The sequence below is a fragment of the Oryza brachyantha genome, chromosome 10 (genome assembly GCF_000231095.2).
Source record: "Oryza brachyantha chromosome 10, ObraRS2, whole genome shotgun sequence".
In the NCBI taxonomy this organism is placed as follows: Eukaryota; Viridiplantae; Streptophyta; class Magnoliopsida; order Poales; family Poaceae; genus Oryza; species Oryza brachyantha.
Window position 1 is genome coordinate 14,834,137 of NC_023172.2, and position 18,399 is coordinate 14,852,535.

Here is an 18,399-nt window from a genome sequence, read left to right on the forward strand (position 1 = left end):
GGGCCAGGGGCTACCTGGTTGAAGTCTTGAATACGAGCAATGCACGCGGTAAACAAATGATGGAACCAATCTTACGTTACGTATATTTTGAAAATGTTAAGTCATAAAAGATGCAACGCGAAGCTAAATGCATGAAGTACTAAAATAATAAATCATGTTACCCCTTCTCTTCTCTTCTCTTCGGCTTGTTATTTATCCCATACATTCCCCTGACAACGTCCTCTCTTATGACCACCTTACAGTTGATAATAGCAATTGTCATCTCTACACATAATGCAACAGGAAAGTGATGGCCGGCTCTACTGCCACGGTCAGCGCCACAGGGCATGGCACCGTTCAACTTCCCCAGCCACGTCAGCGCTACGTAGGCAGGAGGGAGAATAGTCGACACCACCTAGGTGCCGAGCTATGCAACTTTCGTGGCTCGATACATGGCGCTATCGTTAGGGTAGGGGTCTATTCCTAGAATATCTTTGGAAGGTCTATTTGTAATTTTTTATTAAAAAAAAGCTAGAATGCAAAAATTCAGTCCACCATCTCTATTAAAATCTTGTCTTGTCTATATAAAATATTATAAAATAATCTATTGGTTCTATTTGTCATCTCTAAAATATAAGTTGTTCTAAATATACTAACACACGTATAATTTATATTTTCGTACAGTAAAAGTATTTAGCTAGTGTGTAGTATCAAAACTTAGCACTTGAATGCTCTTCTATCGTCTAGATTCCATACTTCCACAGTTCCACTCGATGCATAGCATAATACGGGATCTGCCAGCGACAACGACATGTCAGTTCGCGATGATCATCATCAGGCACAAAGTACATTCGTGGTCAATTAAAACAGTCAAGAGAAAAATGTCTTAAAGGTATCAATTGTTGAATGCCTAATAGAACTCCACTTCAAGGCACCAGATTGAGTAAATTAAACAAGATGTTAACATAAACTTTGTTTGAGTTAACGGTGCACATTTAGATAAACTTTGTTGAGTTAACAACATTACAAGAGAACTTTTTTTCGACGACACCTGTTTTACTACCACCTCCATCTTTTCACTCATGCGTATGTTTATAAGCCAAAATTTAATTTTTCAATATTAAATTTAGAATAAATTTTGAGGCTTTCCATCGTAGTTTATTTTTCAACCTTGACTTTTAGATTACTACGAATATTTATATAAAAGTTTTGTTCATAAATTATTTTTTATTTTCCAATACGTCACTTGAATTTTTTCCTAAAAAAGCCAAACAATCGCCCATACATGAACGGGTTCAGTTTTAGCTGCACGTAGAATCTACTTTACAGAGATGAGATAACAAACTTTTGTGAAGAAATTTTTGCCAAAAAATATACTGTTTAACTGTCGAGAAATCACATGTGTAGAAACCAATGAAAAACCAACAATATTATCTCTACCATCTAAAAATGGAGTTGTCTGCCGTCTGTTCCATCCCACGTCACGAAAAAACCAAGTGTATTCCTCACCCAACAACACACAAAAACAACCGCTTCTAGAAAACCATAAAAAAGATTAAGTGGTTTCTTTGAGATAAAGGTTTATTTTTTCCGTGGGCATGAGTACTTATGCGGTCCATTATCAATAATATACGTCAATCGTAATATACGGATACATTCCTGATGTGGAGAAAGAAAGGCTGAGGGCTAAACCGGCTCGAAAGAGGGATTATGGCGCCTTTTGTGGCAGTGTGATGTGTTGAGGCCAAAAGTTATCACTCCAATTAACCCATTATGTAAAAGAACTACTGTGCGTGCATCCGTGTAAAGTCTCCTTTCTCCAGCAAAATTCAGAAACCTGACATGGAAGTTGATCCGTGCGCTAGTGTTGCCACCTCTCTCTCTTTTTTTTTTCTTTTCTTTTTCTTTTCTTCTAACTACTCTACCACTGAGTTAAAACGGCTTCTTATTCAATTAAAAAATTAGCCACTTTCATTTCCTATTATAGGTCTTCAATTAGCTATCTAAAGTTCATCTTTTAGGAAAAGAATATAACTTAGTTATGACGATGTTTGCATGTTTCTATTTTCTTTCCAATTGCAGACGTGGACAAGGCACGCCGCTGTTGGGTGTTGACAGTGCGACCCTGGGCCAGTGTGATCATCATCCACTGCCTTCACCATTGTTTGGGCCCACCGAGATCGTGACTTAAGCTAATTAATCAAATGTTAGTTTTTCTTGCAGCAGTAATTAAATGTTAATTTTTGGATTGAGAGGTGATTGGGTGATTGTTTTTCTTTTGCATGAAAAAAATCAAATAACATATTTATAAATAAAAATAATTTATATTAAAAATTATATACATATTCTTGGCGATCTAAAATCTAAGGGTAGAAAGTAAACTTGTTAAAAATACCCCCACATTAATCTTTAAACTTAAGGTATAAGCACAAGTGAAATGGGGCGGATAACTGAGCCACGCTTTTGAAAGAGATCTCAATCTTATTTCAAATCAACGCAAGTTAACATAACAAAGGTGAACTGGCATAACAATACAAACCAATGATTGGACATCATTCTTTTATAAGGTTAAAAATTTAATTTATAATACTTCAAAATTGTCTTTACATTTAATTTAATACTCCAAAATTGTCTTTAAATTTAATTTAATATTTCAAAACTATCTTTAAATTTAAGGTTAGAAATTTAATTTTGACTTATAAATATAAACACAAGTAAAAAGATGGGGCGGATAACTAAGCCATGATTTTGAAAGAGATCTCAATCTTATTTCAAATCAACGCAAGTTAACATACCAAAGGTGAACTGGCATAGCAATACAAACCAATGATTGGACATCATTCTTTCCTAATGCAAAATCGTAGCCTTACCAGAAGCTATATTCAATTATCGCTAAGTTTATGGTATACCTGTCTTCCAACAGATTGAATTTACAAATAATTTCAAACTCATCGACATTGATAGAAAGATTTGCAATGTTTGGGAAGAAAAAAAAATGCACGTGTTTCATAGTATTGTTTTGTACTGGTCTACTCTGCTACAGTAGTATCCTACGTTGAACTTACACATCAATTGACTTATGGCCAGCTAGTAACATAAACTTCAAGCAAGTCATATCACACTCCAATTGTCTAACATAAACTTCATGCAAGTCATTTCACTTGTTTAAACACAGTTGCTTTGAAAAGGTGTTTCACTTAAAACGGTGTGCCAGTATCTACAATTCCCTGTTTTCATCACCGTAGCTTTTAGCTTTTTCCAAAATTGCTTCTATCCTAAATGATTCATAGCTTCTGAGAATCTGTAGTTATAGATTTTGGAAAATAAACTAAGAATCCAGAAACTGAGTAAGCTGGGTTTTTAAGCGTTTTCAGATTCTCAGAAGCTGGCTACTAAGCAGTAGCTTCTTCGAATCTAAATATCTCTAAACATAACTTTGATGAGTAACAAGTCACTTTGCCGGTTTGTTATTCATTGCGGCGAATGCAGGTTTTGGCCATGGGAGGGGCTATATTAGCTCGGTGCTGCATTTGCCTTTATTTTTGGCTACATATCTTGTCAGAGGAATATCTGATATTTGTAATTATAAATGCTAATATTTTTAAAATAAACAGTAGATGCTTGATCTTTAATATTTTTTAAATTGGGTAAGTCTAAATTGTTGTGTTTTAATCAATATGTATACGTACTATGGGTTTGAAAAAAAGGTAAAACGTAGATAATCTTAATAGTTAAGGGAGCAATGGTGAATCGAGCAACGAAAACTACATTAATACTATCAGCGAAACATAAAATATTGACTTGTTTCGGACACGAAAGACTACTTTTTTTTTTGCCAAGACATGAAAATAATATATTTTTTGAAACAAATGACATCAATTGGAATTTTGCTTAATTTTGACCTTTTTCTTGAGGAAATTCAGTCTGTCATGTTCTTTTTGAGGAAATTTGGTTCCATCTTCTCGCATATGCTTAGCTTATAAGCTAAAAATTAAAATATTAATATTTAAATATGGAGTTAACTTCAGGATTTTTATGTAGTTTGTTTTTTAATATTTGCTTTTAGATTGCTTAAAACATGTATATATAAATTCTATAAATAAATTATTTTTAATAGTCAATAAGCGATTTCGCTTATGATTCAAAAAAGCCAGAAGATGGGGCTTAATTTGCCAGGTTACCAAGACACCAGCCGAAATACTCATGTATGTATTTCTATGATTTAAGTTTTCCACGACAATATAATTATTTATATACTGATTTCCATAATTTTTAATTATTCCAATGATACCAGAGCTAATCAAATATTTAAAGAAAAATATAATCAATTCAAAATTTAAAAGTTAATCATTGAATTGACTAGAAGAATCTTTTGACATTTTCATAGTCTAAGCTAAACACCCTATAATTTGATTATATTTTGGAAGTAACTTTTTCGGTGCACAGATGCCACCTACAGGGCTATACCTGGATAGAACTCACGTCGCCTCCAAACGCCCGCAAGTAGCCGCAGAGCGCGCCGCGCCGCGCCGCGCGCACAGGCCGGAGCCCCGGAGCATGGCCGCGGCGCACGCGAGGCGCCTGGCCACGGGCGACTCGCCGGCGGCCACGCCGGCGGTCGGGACGGCGTCCGGCGGCCGGTCCCAGTTCAACCTCTCGTCGAGCGCGGCCACCGCCGTGGTGTTCGTCTCCATCTTGCTCTGCTTCATCCTGCTCTGCACCTACTGCCGCTGCGCCAGGCAGCGCGCCATCGCCGACGCGCGCAGGCGCGTCATGCGCGGGGTCCGGGAGCGCGTCCCGAGCGTCCTCCTCCTCCGCCCTCCCGCCGGCGTCGACGCGCTGCCCGTCCTCCCCTACTCCGCCGCCGCCGCGGCTGGCGCCAAGAAGGGGCAGCGCGTCGAGGACTGCCCCGTCTGCCTCGAGGCCTTCGCCGACGACGACGGCGTCAAGGTCGTGCCGGTGTGCGGCCACGTCTTCCACGGCCCCTGCATCGACCAGTGGCTCGCCGTGCGGAACTCCTGCCCGGTCTGCCGGTGCGCCGTGGTGTGCTACTACGCCGACCGCGCCAGGGACACGGCGGTGCTGGTCGACGACGACGACGGCGATGATCAGGATATCGTCCTGGGGCGCGTCGTCGCGATGATCGGAGCGATAAGGCTCCAACAGAGGGAGGAGGAGGAGGAGGCTGGTGCTGCGGCCGCGCGGCGCGCGCCGGCGAGCGGTGGCGGGGGAGACGGGGGGTGATGACGTGATGATGACGTATACGTGCCTGGGTTGTGCAGGTGCAGCTAACTTTTCACTAGGTGAGTTTGGTTTGTAGCTTTGGTGTGAAACACTAACATTAGAGAGATACAAGGGATTAAAAATTGCATGCTCTCTGCAGCAAAATTTGTACTGTTTTTGTGTAAATTCATTTTGAAATATACCCAAATGTTTATAGTCCAAGTCCTGGAGCAAAGATAACTTGGCTCTTTTGTTCCAGAAATGGTTGCAACTAAGTTAGGCATTCTTGTTATTTCAATTCTCTAAAACATGCCTTGCACGTTGCTAATTCAAGTGTGGTAGGTTAAGAGCAAATTAATTTACATGGGAGCATCAGAAAAAGGGAACAAATTAAAATTTTGGTTGTAATCAGGCTGGGGGAATATAATCAACCACCACTTTAGCTGGAGAAATTATAGGTCCAGCTAAGTATTATTCCCAAGCACATCATCATTAGGATTTGCCTATATATATGACACAATTCAACAGTTAGAGACAGCAAGCCAGAAATTGAGAAAGAAGTCTCCTCCTGTGGTGGCAAAAGGAAGCAAGAATCATTGCCTTCTTCCCCACCTGCCCCTCCAGATTATAATATAATCCAAATTGTTAAGCTAATTGGATAGGTGTTAGGTTATTGATTATATTACTACATTTTCCATCACATCACAAGTCCAGTTATAGGATGTGCCAATTTGTCATTTGCAAAAGATTCAATATGATGGACATTGACAGGTCCAATGAAGCAAACCCAATTTAAGCAATCTTATTTCGTTTTCGGTGGCTGTTTGAATTCAAGGATTTTTTTAGGCTCTTATCATATCGAATATTTTGACGTTAATTAGGAGTATTAAATATAGACTGATGATAAAACTGATTACATAAATAAAGGCTATTTCATTAGATAAATTTTTTAAGCCTAATTAATCCACGATTAGTAAATGTTTACTATAGCATCATATTCACATGGACTAATTAGGCTCAATAGATTCGTCTCGCGAAATAGTCCAGAGTATAGGGTGGGTTTTATTAATAGTCTATATTTAATACTTCTAACTAGTGTCTAAACATTCGATGTGACAGGTACTTAAAAAAAGTCCTAGGGGATCCAAACACCTCCTTAGTCATTTGGGTGGCCGTTGCATTTCCTTTCTCACTCAAATATATATATATATATATATATATATATATATATATATATATATATGGATTTTGTAGCCGTTTAATGCCGAAGGTCAAGCCTAGCAAGTTGCAAGATCAATGCCAGAAGCACAATTATTTCAGTTCAACATTGCTGAAGCAAAAGCTACTACATGTAGCAGTATGCAGAGTCTCAAGGTCCTCTCTTCTGTTTGTTTGCTTATTAGCCGTAGCTAAAATTTAAATTTTAAAACTTAACTTCAGAGTTACTTTTTGTTCTCTTATTTCATTTTTTTACGTATTGTCAGCCTGTCTCAACTCAATTGGCATGGCTCCCTTGAGCTAATGAAACTTGACAGCTGAAAACTGGTAAGGTGTACAGAACAACAGCCTGAACTACTGAGAAGAAAAGTATTGAAATGAGCCTGCCTACAGCCTGGAGAGGCTGGAGGTTAGCGCCGTAGCGAAAGCGTGGATGCAGGCCACACAGCAGCGTTGTTTTGTACTAGGCACGATGACACGACCCTCCAACAAACCACAGTTACCCTACCTTGTCAGGTTGCTGTTCATGTGCAAAAGGAGTCCAAAGATCCATCACCCCACCCATGTACATTCAGGGCCCATACACCCCTAATGTTATCAAATGCGCATCGAAATTTATGCAAACTTCCAAAATTGAACCCACCAAACTCATATTCATTATTGCATATTTGCATGGATGAAAAATTATACCCCTCTGCATTTTAATAGATGGCCTTGTTAATTTGTTATTTAATTTTGATCATTCATCTTATTAGAAAATTTACATAATTATCTTTTATTTTATTGTGATTGGATTTATAAATGTATTTTAATTATAAATTACATTTTTCGTATATTTGCACAAAAGTTTTTAGTTAGACAAATTGTCAAACACATATAAAAAAATTAACAAGTCATCTATCAAAATATGAACGGCGTACGTCATCTGTGCATCAAACTGATCAGGCGTCACCGGTGCAGGTAGAATTGTGGTCAGCCGCTTGACAGCAGCAGAAATGCACAAGGCCAAATAGGGCCAGGCGACAACGGTCGCCGTCACGGTCATCAGTTCATCACTGACAAAATTGAGAAATACTTCTAGCATACACCAGAAAAATAAAACAAAAGACATTCCTTTTCTCCTTGCACGGTCGATATTTTCTGCAAGCAAACTAGGTGACATTCAGTCCACGGCCTCCAGGCAAATACAGAGTATTCGATTCCTTGTGCAGAACATGATGTTTCCAACCTGGCGACATCCATCCACAACTGTCGTTGTTGGACATAACAAATGATAATGATTTTTTTAAAAAAAAACATAATTTGGGCCATAAAATGATTGAATTGCTTTGTCTAAAACTACCAAATGATAAAATTCTTGCAGGAATTATATATTGTATGTAAAATTAATATTCTATATTCATGCAAAACTGCTGCGTTTAAACAACGCCTTAGGCTAAAGCCTACTACAATAAAATTTATACACTTGCAGCTTTGAGTTCACTCTCTGTATCCTTGCCAAGATCCCAGAACTTGTTAGAACAAATAACCCAGTGTAAATATACGTGAAAAAAAGAAAAATAGCCTACAAAGTGTAGAGTGTGAACTATATACTACCTGCTTTTTACAAAAATTTCAGAAAAAAAGGACCTATCTATCAACAATTAGGACATAGGTTGGACCTACATGAAGGGCAGGGTGATTCCAGTGGTCATATGAACCAATGATCTTACTCTAACTTACAGTGACCAGTTAAGATCTTAACCTGGCCTGGGCCTGAGAAACAATTTTTTTTTGCCAGGTCCTGAGAAACAAATTTACAGCCCTCTACTCTTTGGTGTAGAACCTCCAGTATAGTCAGGTCACACCATCTATTTCTGCAGCTGGTTGCAATTATTCAGGTTTTTTTTGCAATTTGTAGCCGCATTTGACTTCATTCCTCCTGAAAATTACACGATTGTGTTAACTAGATGCGATCATATTACAGTCCTGAATGGAAAAAAGGATGTCATAACATCAGCATTCATGATATTGTTGAGCTGATTAATGGTGTTAATCTATGGCTACAAATTATTTGAAACAATCTACTATCTTTCGATGGTCAACATAATAATATTGAAAGGATCAATAAACTATGTGTTCATCTATTCATAGTATTGTTGCTAAAAGAGTAATTTGTAGGGGTAATTTTTTTTCCACGTATAGGCTCACAGTTCATGAATACGTTATAGAGAGAATTTCCTATATGTCACTGAAATTATACCCGGTTCCTTCTATGCCATGCAAAAAATCAAACTTCCATCTAGACCATTCACTTAATTTTTTCTGTCTTATGTGCCACTGTTATTAATTTTTCTATCCAACTCCGTTAACTGATAGCATTTTGCTTACGTTCCTTTTATGCCAATATATGCCAAATGACACGAAACATAGAATTGAAAATTGATATTTTCGAATAAAATTTGAAACTTGATATTTTCGGATAAAATTTGAAAATTGATATTTTCGGATAAATTTGAAGTGATCTGCAACATAGAATTGAAAATTTGAAAAATTCGCTTAAGTTCCTTTTATACCACTATATGCCAAATGACCCGCATTCTTGCCACACCTTAGCACATTAACCATGAGAATTTTGAAATTTTCTTTATTGCTGGCAATTTTCAAATTTTATTCGAAAATATCAATTTTCAATTATGCTGTCTTAATTTCAAATTTTATTTGAAAATATCAATTTTCAATTCTATGCTTCGGGTCATTTGACATGTAGTGGCATAGGAACGTAAGCAAATGCTATCAGTTAATAGAGTTGGATGGAAAAGTTAACCTCGGTGGCACATAAGGCAGAAAAAATTAAGTGAATGGCCCAGAGGGAAGTTTGATTTTTTGCATGGCATAGAAAGAACCAGGTATAATTTCAGTGGTATACAGGAAATTCTCTCAGCCTGCCTGCAAATCCTGATAACTTTGGCTCATTATGGATGATGCGTCATACATGTCTGCGACATCATGATTAAATTGATCAAGCAATGTATCATACACTCACATTGATGCTATCCTTCAAATACTGCATTTGTTGAGATATGTTTATTAAATGGTGGGAAAACACATGTTAATGCTATTTTTTTTCCAAATTGTAATAACACGTATTTATATTTCTGAGAAGCCAGTGAATACATGGAGTACCTGTACTGTGTGGGCCTTATGATTATGGCATGCAGTAGTTCCCCATCTCACTAGAACCACCGTCCCTTTCTCGCATTTGCTGTTTTGAGCTCCATTACTAATTCTTCACGCTGCGCCTCAACTTCTGCATACTGCATGCTCATGTTGAGTAACCGTTCTTGCATATCTTTTAGCTCTGACTCTAGTTGTGATATCTTGTCATTATCATTCTCTTTGACATCCTTATTAGTAGAATTCCCTTCTGGTATTGGACTATAAATGACAAAGAAAGAGAGAACATGATCCTTTGGAAGGTTGGAATATCACTAATCAGGTCATCAAAACATTTTGGTGAGATGTTCTTTAGATATAGAAGAAAAACTCCCAGGCTCTGCATCAAAGGATGCGAGAGCCATAACCGTCTTAGATTGAACCCGCACACAGCAGATTGAAAACAAGAAACAATAAGCAGGTTTCTGTAAGACATCGAACTATCGAAGCAACTCTCAGTTTATCACGAAATCTCCATCTGTTGTTCTTCAATATCAATTTAAATAAATCCATTTTGGTGAGAATTTTTTTACTTGGGTAGAACAACACATGAGTAATTGGGCACTGGAATTAGTCCACTAAAAGCTGTAGCATCTTCACAGAATTGGATATCAGTAATATCATTTCAGCACATGCTCATTATTTAATTCTACATCATGTCATAGCTATGTTCTACTACTATATTCCTTGAACTCGAAAAGGTACTTACAGCAAGTATAAAAACACGAGCCAAATTATAAATCAACATGAAACAGGAAAAAAACATATATAGTGCATGTTAGTTTAGCTTCTCTGGAACACTTTATTAATGCTAGCCAAAGAATTAGATACAACTTATTTGCCAGATATCAGTGTTTACTGTCTTACATCTATTACTGATTTCATATCAAAAACTATTTGTCAAAATAGTCTTTGCCAAATACTATAAAGTATCATTGTTGTTATTAATGTTTAAGGACTACAGCTCACAGTTCTAATGAGTCAGAACCTAGGAGCTTAAGCATGCCTTTGGTACACAAGGGATAACAGATGATAGCCAGTGGGCAATGTAATTTGCTATTAAAAATTGTCAAGAGGGACAAGGTGGAATTTGATGATTCAATGTACCTCTTCAGTTGTCCTCTATACAATTTACTTTCCTCTAGTGCCTCAGCAAGTCTAGTTTCCAGTAATTGGATCTTAGACTGAAGTTCAGGGACGTCATTAACTGGAGAATCTCCATTTTCATTAGCATCATTACCCTAAAATAATAAGAAAATAGTTGATTGAGTTTATCAAATTTAATCTATTTTACCCTGCTTTAAAACAAGTTTGTACTAACCAAGGTATCTGCAAGCATAGAAATTTTTCATAATCGGATAGTACCTTTAAATGACTCACCTGTTTATTGATGTTTTCATGTTTGTTTTGGTTTGTCTTCAGCTCAAGCTCCTTCTCCATAAGCTGACTTCTCCTCATGAGATCCTCATTTTCCTTTTCAAGAGAATGTATTTTCTGTTGGTATTCACTGTTAGCTCCCTTGATAATACTTAGTTCACTTTTTAGTTCAGCTTCAAGTACATGTGATGTTTCATTAGCTGGTGTGTCATCGTCAAGCATCACAGGTTTTGTTTGCTTAGATATTTCACTTTGCTTTTCTTCATTAGCTACATTCAATGTGTCCTGTAAACATGCGACTTTGTCTGTTGATATCCCCTTTTGTGATTTTAGTTCTTCACACTCTTCAGACAATGATTGAAGTAACCCTTCCAACTTACCTTTCTCAAACTTAGCTTTATCAAGAGAATTTTGTAACGTGAGAATTTCATCTTGGAGGGCTGATATTTTGCAAACTTGAATTTTCAGTCCAGAAATTTCTTCAATTATCTGATGTTTCTCATAATCACTGGATTTAAATTTCAACTCGAGTTCACACAAAGTTTTCCTTAAGTCATTTTCATTGGATCTTGCATCTTCAATCGATCTTCTCATATGATCAACATCTGTAGCTAGCATTTCTTCATTCTGTTTGGACGCATTGAGCGAGTCAACTAGGCCTTTAATCTTGGCTTTAGACTCTTGTAGATCTTCCAATTGAGACTTGTAATGTATCATCTGCGCATTGACATCTTCAAGATTAGCCTCAAGTTTAGCCTTGTCTGCTCGAAGGATGGAAACCTCACGTATGGTATCTAACGTGGAATTTTCTCTCTCCTCCTGTGTTGAAGATACCTGTGCAGTAAGGCTAACAACCTCCCTCTCAAGATTGCTTAATTCAACAATCTTTTCTTTCTCAATCTTGTTTAAAAGAAAATGTGCATGTTTTATCCTTTCTTCATGCTCCTTGTGCTCTTGAAATATATTCTCCAGTTCTGAAAGCAAAGATTGCTCTTTGAAAGAAATGTCTTTCTGAAGAGAAGACAATTTTGCATCTAGGAACTCTAACGTTTTGCAGAAATCCATGGTCTTTCTTTTTGACTGCTCCAATTCCTGCTCCAGATGTGCAGCATAACCATGCACTTCCAGCTTCTGCTTCTTTAGATCAGCTGTCAGAGTCTGCAGAGATTTGCATTCTTCAACAGCACGATCAACGGTAGACTGCAGTTTTGCATTTGACCTTCTTAGGGTTTCTGAATCCTCTTGTACTTCTGACAACCTCCTGTCTGATTCTAGCTGGTTTTTCTTCAGTTCTACCTTTTGAGCTTCCACCTCTGCTTGCTGTTGAATTAGATTATCGTTAAGGTCTGTGATAAGTGATCTAGACTCATCTAGTTGTAGCATGCTTAACTCCATTTCACTTGTCAGATAGTTCAACTGAGCCTCTATTCCACATATGGAATCTGACAGCTCTATATTTTCTTGTTCCAGCTTTGATATATGTAACTCTAGACTGCCTTTGTAGATTTCAAGCTCACTAATCTTTGTTTCGAGAACATTATTGGTGGAAACATGGGAATCTACGCTGCTTGTGAGAACAAGGAGTTCTTCTCGCACTTCATTCAAGCAAGCTGAAGTGATGCTACATTCTTTTAGTTGCTCTATATTTTCTTGTTCCAGCTTTGATATATGTAACTCTAGACTGACTTTGTAGATTTCAAGCTCACTAATCTTTGTTTCGAGAACGTTATTGGTGGAAACATGAGAATCTACGCTGCTTGTGAGAACAAGGAGTTCTTCTCGCACTTCATTCAAGCAAGTTGAAGTGATGCTACATTCTTTTAGTGCTGCTTCTAAACGTTCCTCCAACTTATTCTTCTCATTCTCAATTTCAGATAGAAAGTTCTCCATTTCTTTTTTAGAATGCTGCAAGCTCTCAATTTCTTGTTCTTTTAGTACAACTGTACTCCTCAAAGCATCTAATTCAGTTTCGTTGTTATTTTCATCGAGTTTTTCAGTTCTCGATTTGTAAGATTTTGCACTACCAGTGTCTCCTTCCTCCATTTCTGTGGCATGGAAACCACTAAGCTTGTCTCTCAGATCAGATAATTCAAGAGTTCTGTCTTTTAGCTCATCTTGGCTTTTCTGGAGCTTTTCTTCTAGCTCACTGGACTCGGACCTACAACTATTCAACTTCAGCTCAAGATCAGCACATTTTGTCTCTAGATATTTTACTTTAGATGTTGAACTGTCAAAAAGATCACCCTCATTGGCGACTTCCTCATTATTAGGAACGCACAAATCATCTCCTCTGGCTATCCCACTTACTTCTTTCAACTTGTATATAAGCTCCATATTTTCGTCAGTTAATTCAGAACAGTCCTTCTCCAGTTCTTGTATTTTGACCTTCAAAAAGTCATTTTCCTTTTCCAATTCAAGGTAAATAACATCAGAACCTTCATTGTTTGGATTTTCAACATTAAGCATACGGTGTAATTTTTCCCGCAACATTGCAATTTCATCTTCTTTTAGTGACAATTCTCTAGCCCACTCTACATTTTCTTGAATTAATATATCATTTTTGGAGGCCTCATGGTCTATCAAATTACTTGCACGAGAGATGTTAGAAATTTCCACTCTCTGAACCTCTATTGTTTCTTCGAGTTCTTGAAGGATTGAAACAAGCTCTATATTGGCATCTTGTGTCTTCTTCAGTTGTGTTGATAAATTTACATTTGATTCTTTCAGAAATTGAATGTCATCTTTCACCTCTTTGTGGAGCTCTATCACATCCCCAGATCTTGGACTTCCTGAAATAATTTGGTGTTCAGTTGCCTGTTCCAAAGAACATTTGAGTTCTTCAATTTCCTGCCTTAAGGCATCTCGCTCAGAATTTGAAGCTGCAAGTTCCAGCGCTAGCTCAGATTGTTTCTTAGATTTATCAGCAGATTCTTTCTTTAATGTCTCTAGACCACGTTTCAACTTGCGAGATTTTCTTTCCCACATTTTTGCTTCACCACGTAGTTCATCAATTGCCTCTTCAGCATTGTTGAGGATATCTTTGGAGACATCAGATGCCCCTGATGATAATTGAGATAAATCTCTTGCAAATGGTTGTGCATTAATTCCCTGCAGCATGTTTTGAGCTGGAGTTCGAGAACTGAATGATGAATTGTTTGATCTAGTGACCTCATCAGAATGACCCGCACTAATATGGATGGAAACAGGGCTAACAGAAGCATGCCTCCGTATATATAATTCATCATTCGAGTTGTCTCTAGGAGTTACATTTATTCTGTCAGTGGTACTATCTTCAGAATTAAAACTCCGATAAGACTTTGATGTTGACAAACTTGCATCCTGAAATCACATATGCAGTTTGCATTTAACCACTTACATATACTACTTCAAAAACAAGAGTAGTAAATAGAATAGTCTCTTGAACAAATGGTAGTAGTTACATTGCACATAAATGAAAAACATAGCATGTATGCAGGCAGGCAAACATGCACTGAATTTCAGTAATGAGATATCTGACAGTTGAAATCATTAGTAAATCAAATGAAAGCTTGCTTTGAAAATATAAGATGTAATAAGGATTTTATTGCATTTTGTGACTCTTCTAGTATATCTGGACTAACTCACACAAAACACGTAACAACTTTAGTTGTCCCCAAACATAATACTACTTAAAATAAATATTTGGCATTAATGAGTTCTGAGCAAGGGTGTTATACCCTATTTCCAGCTTCATCTTGATAAGAGCCACCTAAGTTATTCCCTGACAAAGAATGAGTAATCATATTCAACATACTGCCAGAGCAATCTGATATGCACCCCATGTCATCATTGGTTGGACTATAGACATTTGATAGTTCATTCCATGATTTCACATCACTGCATATAATGCCAAGATGAAATAGAAAAACAAGTTCTATGAGCTGTTAATAAACAAGAAATAATCAGTTAAGGCTATCAAGTTAGTATAACAATATTCACCAATGACCTAAGATAAATGTTTGCAAAAATAGAGCAATATCAGGAATTAATAACATGCCAACAAGAACATAAATAAGGTTCAGTTACCTTGTTTTAGAATTAGTGCCAAGACATTGGATGTTAAGCTGCACATGAGAAACAATGGAGATAATTCATAAGTGGTATTAGTGGGGGAAAACTACTTGGATAGTTGTATGCTCTCTCTCTCTCTCTCTCTCCCTCCCCCTCTATCTCTACAATTATGATACCAAATGAACCGAGCATGAACCGAGTCCAAAACTTGCAGGTTTTTACAACACATAAACAATAGTCCAATACACAGTCCCATTTTTGGACATCCAACAACCAACTATTTAGATGATACATCAACAGAAAAGCAAATTATCTAAGTAAACTTCACATGGTTTAGTTTGAGCTACAATCATATGGACTAAAAACATACTTGAAAGAGAGTTCATGCGAAAAAAAATTTTGTGTGGGAAACATCCAAATGAGCTATGATTATATTACTAATAGGAAACAAAATACCCATATAGGGAACAGTGTAATTAGATATCAAGAAGAAAACACGAACAACTGCGTAAAATATACCTGTAGAGTTGTTCCAGAATTGCATTTCTCCAATGGCAAAGAGATAGCATTAGAGTCCAATGAACTAAGATAGTTAGTCATATTAAGGAGAACTTCCCCAAGTATACCATTTTCTGTTGATCCCTGTAATATAAGATGTGTTATTAGTAATCCACCCGTACGGTGCATGCAAATTGGGGAGACAAATAATTAAGAAATATTCATGCTAACAATAGCCGTACCATGGAAACAACAAACCTGCACTGACAATCATGAAATTCTTTCGACACTTCATCTTGGGAAAACCAAATTGGTTCTAGGATGGAATCTGGCCATTGACAGATTCCACTAAGTGCAGCAGCTTTAGTGGACTTGGCAATCGTTTTTCCAGTGTCCACTGCAACTATTGAAAGTATCAGCCTATCTGATACCACCGGAACCTGCTGAGCAATCAGAAATAAGAAATATCATCCAGGAAAAAAAAAGCACATGTCTTCCATTTGCATTGGTACTCAAATACTCATTGTTCTGTGCTCCAACTCATCCTCGGTAAAATTTCTACTAGAAAAATAATTTCAGGAACTTAGCAGAAATAGTGAAACCTAAATGTCCCTCTATTCATGAGTACATCAAGAATATAATACCATTCCAACTTGAATATCACCACTTATCAAGTTGATCTTACATATCTGGAGCTTGCAAAAATGCTCATACACTGACTTTCCACAATATACTTAGTTAAATCTCCCACAACCTCGCAATACACATTTTCTTAATAACATTGACACCCTGCAATGCATAATCAGATTGAAGTCCCATCCCAACTTTCCACAAATAGCATTGCATTCTCTTACCGAATCAAAACCCAATAACATGGTAAAGAGGAAGGAAAGTCTTCCACGTAGATTTCCTACTTACTTATTAGCAATGCATGTTATAATAGAATTGTTCAACGCATTAGCACCAATCACAACATAGATTCTTCTGGTAAATTTCACACGAAAAGCAACCATTAAAATTATTAACAAAAATCACTAAATCTCGCATTACATTCATAATTCATTACTAATCGTTCAGCAATGCAATGCCGCGCGATGCAAAAAAAACAAGGAGAAAACATTTGACCTGAACAGCGCGGAAGCCCGAGAACCTGAACTCCACCCTCTCGCCGGGCCGATCTGACGAGCCACGACGATCGAGCCTCGCCGACATCTCGCCCTCCCCGCGCTCTCAATCCCCAAACCTGCTCCCGCCCAAACAGACCCCGAATCCCCCAAGCGGGGGCTGCACGTATCGCCCTCCTCCGCGCGCGCGGCGGCGCGGTGCGGATCATCGACGCATCGCGGCGAACCTGCAAACGCGGAGACGAGGCGGAGCCACGGATTGGATTGGGGAGCACGGGCGAGGAAATCGTAGGAGGCGGTGGAAGAAGTTGGCATCTTTTTTTAGCAAACGAGACGCGAACTCCTCGTTTCACTCTCCATTTTTGGGGCAGTATTTTTTCTGTTTTCCCCTCTCCTCCAATATTAACATTTGCTCTTCTTTTATTTGAATATTTTTCGCAATGGTTATTTTTGATTTTTTTTTTCAAATTTTGTTTGTGTTTGTTCACTTGGCGATATTGCCTTATCCAGTTTACTATTTGACACGCATTGTCACTCCTCTCATTTTCAAATTCCAATGAGGAACTTCATGAAGGACCCGTTTAGTTTTTAATTTTTTTTCTAAAAACATTACATCGAATCTTTCGACATATAAATGGAGCATTAAACCTAGATGAAACGAAAAACTAATTATATCGTTACGAACGAAATTGTGAGATAGATCTTTTAAGCCTAATCAGTGTATTATTAGTCATAAGTGCTACAGTAACTTATTATGTGCTAATGATAGATTAATTATGCTCAAAAGATTCGTCTTATGGTTTTATAGACGAGCCGTAAAATTCGTTTTTTGTTCGTATGAAAAATATTTCTCGATATACAGTCAATTCGATTCGATATGATCACAGAAATTTTTGTTTTTATAAACTAAACACCCCCGACAAGGGGCTCTCAGTCTCAGGTGACACTCTTTGCAGTGAGATCGTGTCGTGATCGAATATTCGGATCCATTGCTCGACTCCGACAGCGTCTCAAAGTGCACTGCAACTTTCTCCCCAACACTAATTGACACGCGTCACGGCTGTACCACTACAACTTTTTTGTTTACCGCTTCCTGCTACTGCCGAAAGAAAATAAGCGAGGTGCATAATCACTCCTTTTGACTTCGGGCCATTTAACTTCTACCGTTCTTAAAATAGCACATAACATATTTGACACCCGATATCATGACACGTGTCATGTATTTATGATATGTGAGTTCAGTGACAAATATGTTAGCGTCATTTTTAAAAGTGGCCTTTGACTTCAAATATATCTCATGCTAGATTTCTGTATACTATATACCAGTAACAATTACTCTCTATATTTTCAAGATGTGTGTACTATCTCCGTCCTAAAAACGTGGCAACAAAAATCCAAAATCCACAGTTAGAAAATTGCTTGACTCCAGCGAGTAAGAGAATCCACCCATGTCTTTTTCTTCTACTTATACTTATAAACTAAAATTTTAATTTTAATTTTAAAATTAAAGTTGATGTTGGTTTGTTATTGAAGTTTATTTTTTAGCCTTAACTTTTATATCGCTAAAAATACTTGTATAAAAAATCTATTCTCAATTTATTTTTAGTTTACAAATACATATTGTTAGTTTACAAATACATAGTTATTACCTCCGTTTCATAACGTAAGATGTTTGATTTTTTTTTATCATGTTTGACCATTCGTCTTATTCAAAAATTTAGTATAAATATAAAAA

General features: G+C 37.2%; 2 protein-coding genes across 4 annotated transcripts; one reads left to right on the forward strand and one right to left on the reverse strand.

Annotated features, from left to right (window-relative positions):
* The first annotated feature begins 4,536 nt into the window (after positions 1-4,536).
* On the forward strand, positions 4,537-5,505 carry LOC121055514 (RING-H2 finger protein ATL5-like). The gene has a single exon (XM_040528037.1). The coding sequence runs from the start codon at positions 4,537-4,539 to the stop codon at positions 5,221-5,223; it is 687 nt and encodes a 228-aa protein (XP_040383971.1). The 3' UTR covers positions 5,224-5,505.
* A 2,805-nt stretch (positions 5,506-8,310) lies between these two features.
* LOC102710532 (putative uncharacterized protein MYH16) lies at positions 8,311-16,984 on the reverse strand. 3 transcript variants are annotated; one of them, XM_015841933.2, is made up of 10 exons: positions 16,666-16,983; positions 15,783-15,980; positions 15,562-15,684; positions 15,058-15,095; positions 14,709-14,868; positions 12,778-14,331; positions 10,996-12,588; positions 10,723-10,856; positions 9,586-9,837; positions 8,311-8,341 (listed from the first exon to the last, which is right to left on the reverse strand). In XM_015841933.2, the coding sequence occupies exons 1-9, from the start codon at positions 16,750-16,752 to the stop codon at positions 9,636-9,638; spliced, it is 4,089 nt and encodes a 1,362-aa protein (XP_015697419.1). In that variant the 5' UTR covers positions 16,753-16,983; the 3' UTR covers positions 8,311-8,341; positions 9,586-9,635. The 3 variants fall into 3 exon arrangements, with proteins under 3 accessions (XP_015697419.1, XP_006662573.1, XP_015697420.1); XM_006662510.3 differs by having other exon boundaries at positions 10,996-14,331; positions 16,666-16,984; XM_015841934.1 differs by lacking the exons at positions 15,783-15,980; positions 16,666-16,983 and having other exon boundaries at positions 10,996-14,331; positions 14,709-14,752; positions 15,562-15,668.
* Positions 16,985-18,399: the final 1,415 nt, after the last annotated feature.